The sequence below is a fragment of the Peromyscus maniculatus genome, chromosome 12, assembly GCF_049852395.1.
Source record: "Peromyscus maniculatus bairdii isolate BWxNUB_F1_BW_parent chromosome 12, HU_Pman_BW_mat_3.1, whole genome shotgun sequence".
Classification (NCBI taxonomy): domain Eukaryota; kingdom Metazoa; phylum Chordata; class Mammalia; order Rodentia; family Cricetidae; genus Peromyscus; species Peromyscus maniculatus.
The window spans coordinates 75,001,125-75,017,436 of NC_134863.1; the positions used below are offsets into that span (position 1 = coordinate 75,001,125).

At 44.1% G+C, this 16,312-nt stretch overlaps 1 protein-coding gene across 1 annotated transcript; it reads right to left on the reverse strand.

Moving 5' to 3' along the window:
* Positions 1-6,105: 6,105 nt before the first annotated feature.
* On the reverse strand, positions 6,106-15,820 carry Adamts1 (ADAM metallopeptidase with thrombospondin type 1 motif 1). Its single transcript, XM_006987942.4, has 9 exons — positions 14,613-15,820; positions 12,661-13,007; positions 12,200-12,332; positions 11,681-11,848; positions 10,969-11,255; positions 10,563-10,749; positions 10,281-10,456; positions 9,191-9,366; positions 6,106-8,406 (listed from the first exon to the last, which is right to left on the reverse strand). Exons 1-9 carry the CDS (start codon positions 15,343-15,345, stop codon positions 7,707-7,709), a joined length of 2,907 nt encoding a protein of 968 aa, XP_006988004.1. The 5' UTR covers positions 15,346-15,820; the 3' UTR covers positions 6,106-7,706.
* Between the last annotated feature and the right edge of the window lie 492 nt (positions 15,821-16,312).

Genomic DNA, 16,312 nt, shown 5'->3' on the forward strand with positions numbered 1-16,312 from the left:
TCTTGTGATAGCTGGTAATCAGTGCCATGCATCTTAGGAAAAAAACATCAATGATACAGTACTTTTTTTCCTTCTAAAATCTCAAAGTTGTTATATAGAACAGTGTCTCCGAAAAATGTTCAGTTCTGTTGGAATGCCAAAGAGCCTCTTTTATACCTGTAAAATCATATCCTTTACCTTCCCCGGTCATATTAAGAATATTCTAGTGTATTTTAATTGTTTCTGCATTTGTTTTGTTTTGAGAGAGGGTCTTGTTTTGTAGCCCCGGTTGAACTAGAACTCTTCATCCATCTGTTCAATGTCCTCACACAGTAGGGTTACAGATATATACTTCCACACCCAGCTGCAACATCTCATGTAGTTTCAAGCGTGTTTCCTAGAAATATTCACAATTTATGAGACCAAGAGTTTTTCCAGGTGTCAAGGATTGTTTACTTTTTTAATATTTAAGGGCTTCAAATGCACATGGATGACAATAAAAATTTTTAAAAGATCACAATAGCATGATAACTTTAATCACCCAGAGTTTGAAGATAGAAGAAAGGGAGATGAGAGAGCAAAGATAAAGAAGATATTCTTCAAGTGTTAGCAGTCTTACATGCTGAATTGGGAAGTCAAATTTAAAAGTGTGCATAGAATTCACACAAAACTATAACCACTGCTAGTTGCTTTCCATATTATCACTACTGCTCACTTATAGGACATTGCTATGGTTTTTTAAAACTAGAAAACCAAAAGATTCAATTAACATTCAATCACTAGGAGGTATTACCCCGCCGTCACAAAGAGCATCTCTGAATTCCTTGCACTTTACTTGCTAGACATCGTCTCCATGGGTCTTTAAGAGCAAAAGCCTCTGTTCAGAGACCCAGACAATGAATATTTTAGTTTATGGTACCTTATTGTTTAAAATGAAGGTCTCCAGTTAATTTTCATTTATTCAGAATTCATTTATCAAGCCAATAGATGACGTTTGCCCCTGAGCTCCCCTTTCCCCTCCAGTATCTTGGGAATAGGTGTACTTTTCATTGTCACCTCTGCCACACTCTGAGAAGACAGAATATCCGATCCCACATTCTGATCCTATTAGCGACTTGGGTAAAAAATTGGAAGCTGAGAATTCTGGGTATTCCAGAAACAAGTAAGCCACCTGGAAATGAAGGAAAAGTCAGATGAATGTTCCGATGCATGTTAAGCTCAGCAGTTGTCCTGCTCCTGGGTTCTTTGTGGTGTGCATTTTTGCTTTCATGTAAAATGAAGAGGGGAACTGATCAGTTCTTAGGCCACTTGAAAGAAGAAAATGAAAGAGAAATTAGGAACAAAAATAACACAACCCATATGGGGAAAGAGCTACAGACAAAAATCAAAGATCTCCCATTCTTGCCCATGTGTTAAATCTTTTAGCTGTACTCCCTAGTCTGTACCTTCAGTTCTATTTTCAGCCACTCTCTTTTAAACTTTTCTGTCTCTTTGTGATTAAAAAAGGGTCTAGGAGCTTATAATATAAAATAGTCAAATTTTTATAACCTATGATAATGTTTATGTTATTACTATGGGATGGTATGCTGGTTAGTTAATCAGGCTGACACAACTACGGGTAGGAAGTGAGACTCTCAGTTAAGTAATTGCCTCCATCAGACTGGCCTGCAGGGCATTTTCTTCATTAATAATTGATGTGGAAAGGCCCAGTCCATAGTGGGCAGTGCACCTCTGGCCAGTTGATTCTGGGTTGTATAAGAAGACTGAGCAAGACATGGGGAGCAAGCCAGTAAACAGCATTCTTCTATGGGTTGTTTTTTAGTTCCTGGCTCCAGGTTCCTGCCCTATGTGAGCTCTTGACTTGGCTTCCCTCAATGATAGACTGTGATTAGGAGATATAAACTAAATAAACCCTGTATTACACAATTTTGGTTGTGGTGTTTTATGACAGCAATAGAATGCAAGCTATGGACAGATTCCACCAGCTCCAATTAGACCAAGAGGTGAGTCTTTGTTCTCCCAGCTGATCACCTGAGCCTCTAGGCTTTACACCCAGGGGCACAACTACTTGCAGACCATCAGGCAGGAATCCTGCAGGCAGGCCTGACTATCATCACCGCCCACCAGACTCGGTAACCTACAAGCCCCAATCCATGCCCCGCCCCCAAATCTACCCATTCTCTGAGACCACAGCAGCTGCTCCCTGAGACACAAAATCCACCAGTTCCATTGGACCAAGAGTGGCTCCCTGAGACATAGGCACCATTTGCACCAGTTAGATGAAGAGATGTGTAGATGCCAGTGCAAGAATACATTGAACAACATAAAGAGCAATATGGCACCACCAGAACCTAATGGTTCTACATCAGCAAGCCCTGAACATCTCAATGTAGAAGAAGAAGAAGAAGAAGAAGAAGAAGAAGAAGAAGAAGAAGAAGAAGAAGAAGAAGAAGAAGAAGAAGAAGAAGAAGAAAATGGCCTTAAAAATGACTTTAAGAATATGATAAAGGCCTTTAAAGAGTAAATAAAAAATTCCCTTAACGAAATTGAGGAAAAGACAAACAAAAATTGGAAGAGACCAATAAATCCCTTAAAGAAAGCTCAGAAAACCAAGAAAAAAAGCATTTAAACAGGTGAAGGAAATAGTTCAAGACCTGAAAATTGAAATGGAAACAATGAAGAAGACACAAACCGAGGGAGTGCTGGAAATAGAAAATCTGAGTAAACAAACAGGAACTACAAATGCAAGCATAACCAACAGAATACAAGAGATGGAAGAAAGAATCTCTGGTGTGGAGGATACAATAGAGGAAACAGATTCATCAGTCAAAGAAAATACTAAAGCCATTCCGAGACCACATTTGCTCCCTGAGACAGAGTCTGCCAGTGTCAATTGGACTAAAAGAGCCTTCATCCAGTAACTGATGGAAGCAGATGCAGAGATCCACAGCCAAGCACCATGCCAAACCCCAGGAGTCCAGTCCATGAGAACAAAGAGGGATTCTATAAGCAAAGGGCATCAAGATCATGATGGGGAAATGTAAAGAGACAAACAAACCAAACTAGTGGGTACTCATAAACTGTGGACCAACAGCTGTGGAGCTCCATGGAACTGGACTACGCCCTTTGCATAGGTGAGACAGTTGTTTAGCTTGAACTGTTTAAGGGGCCTCCTGGCAGTAGGATCAGGATCCATCCCTGGTGCATGAGCAGGCTTTTGGGAGCCCAGTGCCTATGGTGGGAAACTTTGCACAGCCTTAGTGAAGGGGGAGGGGATTGGACCTGCCTCAGCTAAATGTACCAGGTTCTGCTGACTCCCCATGGGAGGCCTTGCCTTGGAGGAGGTGGGAATAGGGGGTGGGCTGGAGGGGAAGGCTGAGTGACATGAGGAGGGAGGAGAAGGGGATCTGTGGTTGGTATGTAAAATTAATAGAAAATTTCTTAATAATAATAATAATAATAAAAGAAAATACTAAAGCAAAAAAAGTCATAACACAAAATGTTCAAGGAAATCTGGGACACTATGAACAAGCCAAACTTAAAAATGATAAGGATAGAAGAAGAAGGAGGAGAAGAAGAAGAAGAAGAAGAAGAAGAAGAAGAAGAAGAAGAAGAAGAAGAAGAAGACCAACTCAAAGGCAAAGAAAATATATTCAGCAAAATCATAGAAGAAAACTTTTCCAAGCCTATGAAGACATAAGAAAGTTACAGAACACCAAATAGATTGGACCCCAAAAAGAAGTCCCCTCACTGCATAATAATCAAACCACTAAACATACAGAATAAAGAAAAATATTAAGAGTTGCAAAGGAAAAGGCCAAGCAACATAGAAAGGCAGACCCATCAGAATAACACCTGACTTCTCAATGGAGACTGAAAGCCAGAAGGTCCTGGACAGATGTTATGCAGACACTAAGAGACCATGGATGCCAGTCCAGACTATTATACCTAACAAAAATCTCTATCTTAACACTGTTTATTTCTTGACATAAAATTTAGAATTATGTTTTTGTGTTTCAAAATTTTATGAATCTTAGTTAATGATTAGACTTTAAATGAAATCCATGACTTATTTGAGGATGAAATTTAATGCTTATAAATTGATGTAGGATCGTGAATACCATCTGTCTCTCTACAATAATTTGCCAACAGTATTACCAACAATCAGGATCTATTACATGCTATTCCTAATTCAAGTTAATCTTGAATAGTGCCATCTTCAAGAACACAAGTTGAAAAGAGCAAGGAGTTGAAACTTGTTTTGTGAATTATTGGTCAAATTTTTGATTTACATTTTTATTTGTTGAAATATTACAGAAAGAACTCTACCCATTGAGTTCTTAAACAGTGGTGTGATTTAATTAGTAGTGAGTATTGTCCCAGACTCTCCATCATGATTCCTATCTAGAAGACAAAGGTCCATAACATCCCTCTTCAGAATGATGCCTATTCAAGCTAACAAAATTGAGAGAATAGGCATGTTGTGAACTGTGGTTGTGAACTGACTTCTCATTGCTGCAACATAATCAAACTGCTTAGCTGTGTAACAACAACAACAATAACAACAACAACATCTTACTTGTAAAGGGGTAGGCAATAATGTTGCAAGGTAAGAAAGTTCTTTGATATGACTTTGAACTGATGATAAGGGGATGGCAGGGACTTTTTTGCCAGGCTCTATCTTTTTGGGTCTTGAATTTTTGTTTAACTAATGAATGAATGACTTTATTATTTAGAGACAGAAGCTCATTTATCCCAGGTGGGTCTCAAACTGGCTACATAGCCAAAGATGACCTTGTGTTACTGTTCCCTTCTGTTTCCATTTCCTGAGTGTGGATATTACAACATGCTCTAACACACCATTTTATGTGTTCCACATTTTAAGGTTTTTTTTTAAATTTTGAATGTGTCTGAATGCTTTATATGTATGTATGTATATATGTATGCAAACCACATGCAGGTCTGGTGCTTGTGGGGGTCAAAGAAGGGTGTTAGATCCCCTGTAATTGGAGTTACAGATGATTGTGAGCTACATCAAGTTCCGAAGCTGCTCAAGAGGAAAAAAAAATCTTGGTGAATGAGAGAAGTTCAGTAAAGAACTTTTTCATGTTATAGGTTTTTACTCCAATATATGAACCTTTGCTGGGGTGTCATGTGTGGAAGAGAGCTGTTAGGGCTTGTGGGTATGTATTTTCCTAGTCGCTCACCACGGGAATTTGTGCTATGCTTAGAGACAAGTCAATGTCAATGAAGGTTGCTGGCACACAGGACAACATGGGCTGCTGAATTACATAGTCAAGTTCTGCTTTTAAAGATGTATTCAATGATGTTTGAAGAGTTTAGTTTGGTCTTTGGGTCTTATAGTAGGCATTAGAAAAAGTTAACCCAATTAATGTCCCTACTCCCCTTACATTTGTTCAGTTCTTAAGGGGGACACATTAAGTAACTGAAGCTGAAACTGGTATTTTGTTACAGGTTGTTAGTAAGAAAAATCATGCTGAGAATAAAAGGTGAATGTAAAGTCAGAAATGACAATAGTTGAGTACATTGTCAGTTTTCTAGTAAACGATTTTCTGAAAGCAACATCATAATGGAAATAATTTGAACTTGTAGTCACTTTATGTACCACCTAGTTTTCAAAATACAATGATCTACAGAAGGCTAGAGTCCTGGATTTCTCCCAAACACCTCTGCATTACTGTTGAAGGAGGCAAAGATTTTATTTTATTTATTTATTTATTTAGTTTGTTAGTTTTGGTTTTTCAAGACAGCATTTCTCTGTGTAGTTTTGGTGCCTGTACTGGATCTTACTCTGTAGACCAGGCTGGCCTCAAACTCACAGAGATCCACCTGGCTCTGCCTCTCCAGTGCTGGGATTGAAGGCATGTGCCACCACCACCCGCCAAGGCAAAGATTTTAAAGTGTTAGCTCATCACTCACATCTGTCCCAAGTGTGTGAAGCATTGTTTCTATTCAATACCGTAAATATATTTATACTTTCTTACTTACTTTACATAATTAAGGGAGACAAAACCCCAAAATGCATTTATCCACTGAATCATTTTCCATTTACTTTATCACATTGGGAGTTGGCAAACAAGCTCACAGAACAAATCTGGCCCATCATTTGTTTTTGTAAATAAAGTTTTATTAAAACACAGCCATGGTTAATCATTTACATATCATTTATGGCTGATCTCATTCCTACAAAAGCGTTCACTGTCACATGGTTGTGACAGGAAATATAGCCTAAATGCCATACTTACAATCTGGCTCTTTACAGTAATTTGCCAACCACATTAGTAACAATCTTATCACTAAAGACATTAAAATCTTTTTTATCAGTACTTCTACAAACAGAAAATACAGTTCATTCATCAAAATCTTAAAAACTGTCTTGAAATCTAATATTTGTGTCTCATCAGATTTCTTGCCCGGAAATTAATCCCATTTCAGAAAATAGACATACACATTCAAAGTGTTCTTTTATTATTTCTAGTTAACATATATTGTATAAATACTCTATTTTATATGCACTTTTACAAAAGCGATATAACTTAAAGGTTTTATCATTAGAAATAAATGTATAAAAATAAATATGTTATAAGCATTTATTATAAACTATAGTCCTTCTTAGAAGGAACAAACAAACCAATACTTATAAAGTACATACAATTCATAGTAACATATTTTACTATATACATATACATATGGAAATAGTCATATTCTCTCAGTAGAAGAGCTGAACAGACATTCACCAGGATACGACTGTTAGACCAGCTGCTAGGAGTGGACCTGCTACCCTGCAGCAGCTTCCCATGTAAGACAAGAGATCTCCATGTTCCCAATCTCATGGGACCCTGTTTTCTATACCTCATCCTTACTCTGGTGTGACACTGACATGTGTGATGTTACTGCCTTTTGTGTGACATGGGTTATCTTTAACATTCACGGTCCCCAGGTAGGCTGACCTTGGGAGAAAGCAAGGCAGGAGACATGTTGCTCATTTTGTGTCCTTGAGTTTGTATGTGCACCTTACAGACTTTGCTGTTTCTTTCCTCCTTTTAGAATTAATGTACATTTTATAAGTAGGTGAATTGTTTCTACCTCAACATGAATTATAGTTAAAGAGCTGAGATGGTGTAAGAAGGAACCATGAGCCACTTCACAGAGGTGAGTCTTTCTCTTATGTTGAGCAATCTGAACATTTCACTATTCATAGAAATGATGTATCATTCTCTGCAACTGCAGCAGTTGGAAACTTCGAATAACAATCTTGCTTGTACCCTTCTCCTTGCCCCCATTGCCAGTGATATAAAGTAAGCCATGTTTGAAATCCAATCCCACCTTTCTTCTGCTTTGCCTTTCCCAACACCCATGATACAAAGCATCTAATCAGCACCATTCAACAGGGCTTGAAAGATTTCTGCCAGACTCTGACAATTGTTTCTACAATAGATGTAACAAAAGAAATACTAATAACACTCTGGGGCTTCATCGTGCTAAGTATGGTCTGTCAGATGCTAATAGCCATCACTAACTACCTAGTCAATTTTGACTGGCAGGATCTGTCCTGATCTACCCCTTTTGCTATGTTACCCGCCCCCCCCAAACACACACCCCTCATTGACAGGCCTCCCTGGTTACTGATTTGATTCATGGGATTCCCTCCAGCACTCTTGATCTCCGTGTATCAGCCCTCCCATGCTACCTCGTTCTCAAACTGTTTAAGTGCACTGTGCCAGTGTGCAAAAGTCAATGTAATGCTTTGGTTTCTTCAGAGGATCACAGCTCTCATTGGATAACACTCCCCCATCATGGGACAGACATTTTAAGGTTCTCTTCTTGTAACCCTTCCCACAAGTTTTGGAACATGGTGACCAATCCCCCACCTGCCAGTGTGGACAAGGCAGGTCTGCACACGGTCTGGTACTGGCTGGCTTCACTTCTTTTGCACACTCGGAAGCAGGACGCCCATTAATGTCTCGGCACTCCACCACTCTTCTCTGCCAACCTGATCCACATGACTTGGAGCATTCCCCCCACTCTTCAATCACCCACTCTGAGAAAGTGGGGATAGCATTGAATGACTCCTTCTTCTTCTTCACGAAATAGGTGTATTTGATTTTGGGTCGGAGAGCATGGCCCACCATCAGAACCTGGATAGTTAAGGGTTCTTTGAGTGGACTAAAGCTGCGGATTCTTTCCAACGCTGCCGAGGAGCCACTGTATCTTAAGACAGTACCTTTGTAAGTGAGGTCTTGCTCTAGTGTGGACAGAGTGAAGTTCCCATTCAGGATATAGGTGCCATCCGCAGCTTTGATGGCTAGAAAGCTGCCGTTGTTTCTGGACCCCCTTGGATTCCGATGTTTCACTTCAATGTTGGTAGCTCCAGCAGGAATTGTGACAATGTCATGATACCCAGGTCTGTGGACAAAGAAAATAGGTATATATTTCCAATCACTTGCTAATCAACCATATTGCCCATTGCTTAAAAATATGCAATTCTTCTTCTTCTTCTTTTTTTTTTTTGAGACAGGTTTTTTTTTTTTTTTTTTTTTTTTTTTCTGTGTAACCTCTATGGCTCTTCCTGTAACTTCCTTTGTAGACTACACTAGCCTTGAACATACTGCCTGCCTCTGCCTCCTGAGTGCTGGCACTAAAGGCATATACTAGCATGCCTAGCAAAATTATGCAATTCATTTAAATGTGACTTTTCCTTCTATGTCTTTCAATCCCTGATTAATCAACCACTTCACTTAAAAATATGCAATTCTTTTAAATGGCTTTTTCTTAGTCCTACAGAATGGCATGTTAAAATGAGTATGTGTTTTGCTTCATATGTTGATTAATTAGTGTCAGGTTGTTGAGATGAGGGTTCACTTGTAGCCCAGGCTATACCAGAGCTCACTGTATAGTCCAAGCTGATCTAGAACTCACAGCAATCATCTCCAAACACTGGAATTACATGAAATATTTTCTTTGTTTCATTTTTATGTGTTTGTATTTTGAGATGGGCTTTCATGTAACCCAAGCTGACCTCAAAACTCACTATGTAGGCAAAGATGGCCTGAACCGCCTGGAACTCTTGTCACTCCTGTCTCAACCTCCCATGTGCTGGGAATTGAACCCAGGGTCTTGTGGATATGAGGCAGGCTCTCTATCCACTGAGCTATATCCCTATTCCTGGACTCCGTGTTTTGAAACTTACCTTGTACTAGTGACTGATCCTGATACTTTCTTGCAGGTGGAACCATTTCCTCCACAAACGCCACATTTGTCGAACTTCTTTTTGGAGTCTATGATGTGATCACAACCAGCTTTTACACATTGTCCTTGTACACAGACAGAAGTCGAGTCTGGACTACAGGGAGTGCCGTCTACAACCTGCGGAGATAACATGCACCAGGTGGTTAAACGTCTAATGAGAAGAAGCATTGTGATGGCAACTGGGAACGCTCTTCTCTCTGCTCTCTTCCCATGCTGCGAGTATTCTCTCCCTCACACGCCACACGTTACCCTTCATGTGTCTGTCTTTTACAATGGCTGTCTGCAAAGTTTATAAATGCCTTGATTATTTATTTACTGGCCTATCTCCCCTGTTGCTAAGGTCAATGGAAGTAGTGGTCACTGTCAGTTTGATTCCTGCTCCACCTTCAGGGCCTAGAACAATATGCTGCAGCAGAAGGCACTCCATAAACCACTTGCTAAATATTTCATCTGCAACTTGGACATGTTTTCCTATCTTACAATGCTCAAAGCCCATGACAACCGTAAGAAAATTTAATTTCACTCTCTGCTTCAGAGAAAGATTTATTCCCTCAGCAAAACATCAAAAGAAATGGCAAGTCTTTTTGTTCAAAGTATGTGTTCCAACAATAAATTGTCAATGCTTAGACTCTCACCTTAGTACGTTTGTGTGTGAGGCTGCTAGGTACCCAGTAACAAGTACTTTGGACTACTTTCTAAAACTCCTGGATTCTGTGTTAATATATAATTTATCTAACCATGAATTGCTGTATATGAAACCTCGTTGTACAGGGAGGCTATTGAGTTTTCAAAGGGCTTGTCTTTGGATATAAAGGAGCAATATTAAATACATGCTTACTAGACTTAAACTGCCTTCCCAACTGAAAGCAACACAAACCCCAAAGCAAGGAGTTGCTCCCGCATTTGGAAGTATTCCAAAGTCAAAACTGAATACAGGTTAATATGTAAAGCGAGCTCAGACATTTGCATGAAGAGGCAGCAAGCCAAGGCCTTTGGCTCCTTAGCAGAACTACAAGTGTAAAAATCCCTACCTTGGGCTGCAAAACAAAGAAGTAGCCAATGCCTTTAGCTTGACAGATGAGCTTGCACCTGTCCTTTGGCGAGACGCCAGCATACTTGGGTGTCCATTCCACAGTGGGCTCATTCCCAAAGGAAGCTTTTGAGAACTCATTGTGTGCTTCACATTGCTCCTCTCTGAAAGTTTTTCCTGAAAAGAGAATGGGGTGTTGATGTTACCAGTTTCCAACTTTGAACCCCATGTGCGTTCCTCTCCTTCGCCCTGTTTCTGAGAGCTGAAGTCCAGTATGACTCACCGTTATTATCCGGGCAGTCCTCAATGTTACAGGACCTGTAGCGTACTCTTTTGCCTTCACAGTACTTCCCTCCATTTTTGGGCACCGGGTTGTCACATTCTCTCATTGTGTACTGAACTCCTCCACCACAAGTTCGTGAACAGTCTCCCCAGGGTCCCCATGTCCCCCAGCTTCCGTGAACAGGAGTCTAAATGGAGATACAAATATCACTGTTAGAACTCTTAGCCTTTTCAGGGAGTCGGAGAAAAATGTAAAACAAAGAATCAATTCTCAAAATTCGCTATTATCTGGTGTCCCCACTATGGGACACAGAGAGAGGACCTTATCTGGGTAAGAACCTTAACCCTCACTGGTCTTCCCAGTTCTGAGTTGTAAACAAGTGTGTTTCCATTGGGGGAAAACTCACAGCAAAATGCTTCATGTCGGTCTTGTTCACACACTTGCCACTGACACACCATTTCCCTTCTCCGCAGCTGGTGCCATCTGCCCAAGGGAAGTGTTTCGTTTGGCACACCAGTAAGCCACCGGAGGTACCAGTGCACCAGAGGGTGGTACATGTGCTGGCTGCTTCGGGGCAGTGTTTGGATTCTTCTCCAAATGTAAACTGACACTGACGGTTGGCATCATACAAGGTACCAGGGAGATCAGATGGGAGCTTGATGGGGTTCTGGGGCTTGTCTATCAAACATTCCCCTGAAAACAAAACAAAACAAAACAAAAAAGGCAGCTATTAGAACATAGTTGGTGAAAACACATAAAATGGACTGAATTTGATGTTACAAGATATTTACTGTGTGAAACAATACATAGCCACTTGTGATTGTGACATTTTGGAAAAACCAATGCCAGGGAGATTAAGATTTTTATTAAGACATTGTCCTTAATAGAGTACTTCTGGATTAAAAATGGCAAGAAGTTACTATTCAGTTCAAAATATTAGTAAATAGATTTTAGGAGCAGGAAGCACTGAAGATAAAGACCTGCAACTTATGATCTTGATAGAGAAAGTAATTCTGAAAGGGAGAAAATGAACTGAACAAGAACCATGTCATTCATTTAACTAGAACCCTGTACAAGGAAGGCTGGACACCATCTAGAAAGAGTAGCTGGCATCTTACCATGGCCGTTATCCAGGAATGATGTGACCATGTAGGCACTGCAGGGAGACCACGGCTGGCTGTGGTCCAAGCTGGAAAGCATGGAGGCCATCAGATGAGAATCTCCACCCTCACCATTAAAGCTGGCACAGTGCTTTGCGTCGTCATGTGGCATGTTAAACACGTGGCCTGGGAAGCAAGCAAGACCTACATTAAGACCGATCATTAGCCTGACTCTTCTTTTGTAAGGGATTCATTCGACAGGAAGGAACATATTTAGTAGACAGCCTGTTTTAGGGATAATATCTTCTTGGATCAGGGTAGATATAAAAAGATGTCAATTTTCAAATGCTCATAGTGCTTTCTCTTCTTCTAATAAGACTGTGTCTGAAACAGTGGAAAACCTGTTCTACCATGTCTAAGATCGCTGGTGGCTAAAGTAGCAATATAGTCTGAGATATTTTCTCTCTCTCAAATCAGATCATTTTAATGGGCTGAATCCATGCATGGGGCTCAACTTGAACACTGATCCTGACTTACCCAGTTCATGGGCTGTGGTGAAGGCGGCTTGCAAACCATCATCTTCTATGACAGAACAGCTTCTGCTGGGATCACACACAGTTCCAACATCAGCCATCCCGAGAGTATCACATGTGTGGGATCCACATAAATCCTACAGAGAACCACGAGAAATCCCTTTTAAGTAGGACAGTGTGGACTTGGGACTTGGCTCTTCGGCCAGGCCAGTCTTCCCATGTGATTTGCAGCTCATCCATTCATTATTGTTGGGGCCCCGAAAGACTACATAAGGAAGATTTTTTTCCCCTGATGCTTTTAAAATGGAACTGTGCAATGTGAGATGTTGAAATTAAAATAGAAATAAGCAAGACAGGTGAAGCTAGCCCGTTAAACAAAATCGATGAGGCAATGCAGATGAGATGGCTTTTTCATCCATCTGGATGCCAGGAGGTGATAAAATGATCGATACCCTCTTGTCTTACCTGTCTGGTGAAAAGAATGGCTGTGTCATAGTGCTCGGCATCCCGGTCACTGGGAGGGTTGTGTTGTTTCTGCCAGCTGCAGAAATTCCTCAGGGTGAGAGCAGCATTGGAGGTAATCTCGGGACCTTTCTGCTCCTCATATATGACTAAGATCTTGACCACCACCAGGCTAATTGAATTCCTAATGCTGGGGTGCTTGTAAAACCTGGCTGCCACGGAGAACAAGGTTAGGAGGTAATGCTTTAGACCGCTGCCATGGAAGTCAGCCATGGACTGGTCAGCCACGAGCATGGTTTCCACATAACGGGGGCTGGACACAAATCGCCTTTTTCTTATGCTTCCAGGTCCTGCAAAGAGAAAAGAACGTTTGCTCGTGGGCAGTTTTCTCTCAGAATAGCGACCTTCCTGGAGTATATATTAGGAAAGCTAACCAAGTCAGAGTAAATAAAACTGAAATATACCTGGAACAACAATAAAACAAATATTTGTATCTTCTAAAAACTGTGAATGTTATTTTTAAAAAGTTTTCGTTTTGCTTTAAATAAAACAAAAAAACAACACGGGCTCCTCGGGGTCATCAAACTGTCTATGCTATGTGTCAGCAGGATTTCTTCCGTGGCCTTTGAAAATCCACAGCCAGAGCTAGGCAGTATGGATATCATCCTATCCAGCTGTAGTAAAATCTTGGCAAGGGTAGCAGGCAGAGCGCCCTGAGTCACCCTTTCACTATTGAAGCCAGGGCTGAAATCCTGAATGAGATCATCCAGCTCCACGTGGAAGGCACAGGGCAGGGCGTGGGGGAGGGGGGGGGTCTGCCAAGGGGCGGGGCTTGAGGAATCTCAGTCTGCAAGGCTCAGCTCTCTCATTCACGGGGTCCCTGGGGGTTCTCTGCGCTATCCAGTTCCGGGCACTAGGACCACCCACTCTGCCCAGCAGTCTATTTCTGCCTCCCCTCACTCCCTTTGTCCCGGGGGGAAGTAAATTCCTGTCTCAAACCAGGGTTGCCTATTTGGAAAACAGCCCTCCTCTTGGCTGCTGACTGAGGGTTCAAGTCGTCAGGGAAGTCGTGAAGTGGGCTATGACCCATCATTACCTGCTCCCAGGAGCAGACGGATAAGGGGGAGAGATCTAGAACAGGACACTTAAGGAAGTAAAAAGGGACAAAAAGAAAGTTGGGTGATAAAATAAACTAACTAGTAAGTACCGAACACGGCAGAGGCGGGGGAGAGCGTAGGAGGGCGGATCAGCCGCGGCTTAGGTTCCGCCGCCGCGCTGGGGAGCAGAGCCTCGGCCGGGAGAGGGAGCGCAAGTCCCCAGGCAGAGGTAGGAGGCGCGCGGGGGCGGGGCGAGCAGGGCAAAGACCTCCCAAGCAGGTTCTGCTGAGGGGCCCCGGCGCCGCCAACCATCCGGGTTCAAAGGGGGGGAAGGGGACAGAAGGCCACAGCACTGAGATCGCCGCCGCGCCGTTGCCTAGGCTCCTGATCACAGATCGAGGTCACCATCGCTCCCCTACTCCTCCCCTCCCGTGAGCGCGGTGCTCGCACGCCGAGGTTACAAAACTCAGCGAGAAGCTGCAGCTTCGCCCAAGTGAACTCATACATTCACTAAAGGGAATAAAGGGCTGGGAAAGGATTCTCGAGTGTGAGGAATCGGGTTACAAACTTCCCGGTGGAAACGCTTTGAGCCCTTATCTGCAGGAACTCCGATTCTTCTCTCTTTTCTTAAATCATTAACTATTCGGGCAAAAAGACATGTTCTAGCTGGGTTTGGTCAACTTACTTTGCGGGTCACGACCCAGAACCCGCTGCAGGTCTGAGTCCTCTAGGTCCAGAGGCGAGCTAAAGTGTGCCCTCAAGTCACGCCTCGTGGAGAAGGGAGGTGGATGGAGATTTAAGTGTGTGTGTGTGTGTGTGTGTGTGTGTGTGTGTGTGTGTGTGTGTGGATTCTTATACCTGTTGGCTTTCTCGCGCCTTGCAGCGTGGGGTCTCGTAGCGGCCACTGATTCCGGGGGTCTTGGCTTTCCGGTCGTGAGTCGCTGGTTGGCAGGGTCTCATCGTCGTCCATGACACCACACTTGGCTCCGCCGCTGCCCCGCCGCCTTCGCCTCAAGATGTGGAACTGCGGCGGCGCGGGTGACTCCTCCAATGGTCCGGCGGGGACCAGACGCTCGGTGGCGACCGCAGGCGCTGGCTGGATGAAGAACTCCTCGCCCTGCAGGTAGAAGGCACCGCGCACGCCTTCACAGAGGCTGAGGGCGGCTGCGGAGCTGGGGTCGCCATTCACCGTGCCAGAGTAGAAGCAGTGCGCCAGGTCCCCGGTGGGGTCCAGATGCTGTGCCTCGGACCCGGGACTGCGTCCCACCGTCTGGAGGGTGAAGCCAGGAGCCAAGAAACCGCTGTCCGGCTGCAACTTCAGGTGCAGTTGCTGGCCAAAGGCGTCCAGACGGAGGCGGGTGATGGAATCGTGGCCCGGGGCGCGCTCCAGGGAAGGCAGCACCAGCTCCTCGTCCTCCTCCGCGGGGCGCCCTTGTGCGCCCCGCACACACAGCAGCATTGCTACGGAAGCGAGCAGCAGCAGCAGCGTGAGTGAAGGCGGAGAGCTCCGAGACTTAGCTGCCCGCTGGACGTGCCCCATGTCCGAGCGGGGCCTCTGCTTGCGTGACTCCAAAGGGACTGCTGGCTGCATGACACCGCACACTGCAGCGCAGGGAACCCTTGTTCTGGTTAGGCGCGCCGAGCTCCGCGGGACTGCTCCGGATGCTTAAAAATCACGATCACTTTGATTTGAAAGTTCGCGGAGAGCTGGCAGCCAAAGCTCCGAGTCCCTTAGAAAGAGGTGCTTCGGGTTGGCCGGAGCGCGGGAACTTTTTATTCCAGCACGGAGTTGGAGGCACCCACAGGGCTGCAGCTGCCAAGAGGCTGCTGTAGGATCGAGAGGCGCTCCGGACCTGGGGAACAAGTCCAGGAACCGAGCCTGGACTCTTCGTCCTCCGCCTTGGCCGCGGGGTGCCTGGATCTGAGCAAGGATCAGCTCTCTCCGCGGTGCTGTGCGCTCTGGCCTTGCAATAGCACCTGGCCCCCGAGCTGCTTTCCAGCGAGTGCAAGATCTAGGCAGCCCCGGCAGCCCCTTTATAGCCACTTAGGAACCCCTCCCTTCCCTCCCCCCCCCATCCCTGCGACACCGCCCCCTGATCTCAGTTGGTGCTAAACCACGCTCAGCGCCGCGGGGCCCGAAGGGGGAGGGGGCAGCCTCCGCGCTGGCCTCACGCCACCGCTCGTCACTCTGGGGGTGTATCACGCCGAAACACCGCTATGACCAGCACTTTGTACAGCCCAGGCTGCTCTCGGAAGAAGGGTGAACCTTTAACTTCATCTCTCTGCTGTAGATTCCCTGACCACCCTGCTTCCTGTCACCCTTCCTGTGCCCCGGCTGGGCTGCAGTTTCCAAGAGAGGGGGTCGAATGGAAGAGATCCTTCACCAAGATTTCACCCCGCGCCTTAGGTGCCCCTGAACTTTCTCTCTCCCTAGCCCCCACTCAGATAGAGTTCTCCCCCAAAGCGGGATGTGAGCTAAATCTGCCTTTTCTTTTAAAAAGCGCACCCCACTTCTCCGTCTCTCTCCTACCCTTCCACAAGTACCTCGACTACAGCGT

Bases quoted from the DNA above. Each gene is read 5' to 3' on its own strand.
- Adamts1 (XM_006987942.4), bottom strand. From the start codon at position 15,345: ATGCAGCCAGCAGTCCCTTTGGAGTCACGCAAGCAGAGGCCCCGCTCG. The intron at 12,333-12,660 runs GTAAGACAAGAG...GGTTCTCTGTAG, and splicing joins CCATTCTTTTCACCAGACAG to GATTTATGTGGATCCCACAC. The intron at 11,256-11,680 runs GTAAGATGCCAG...TTTTGTTTTCAG, and splicing joins ATTCCTGGATAACGGCCATG to GGGAATGTTTGATAGACAAG.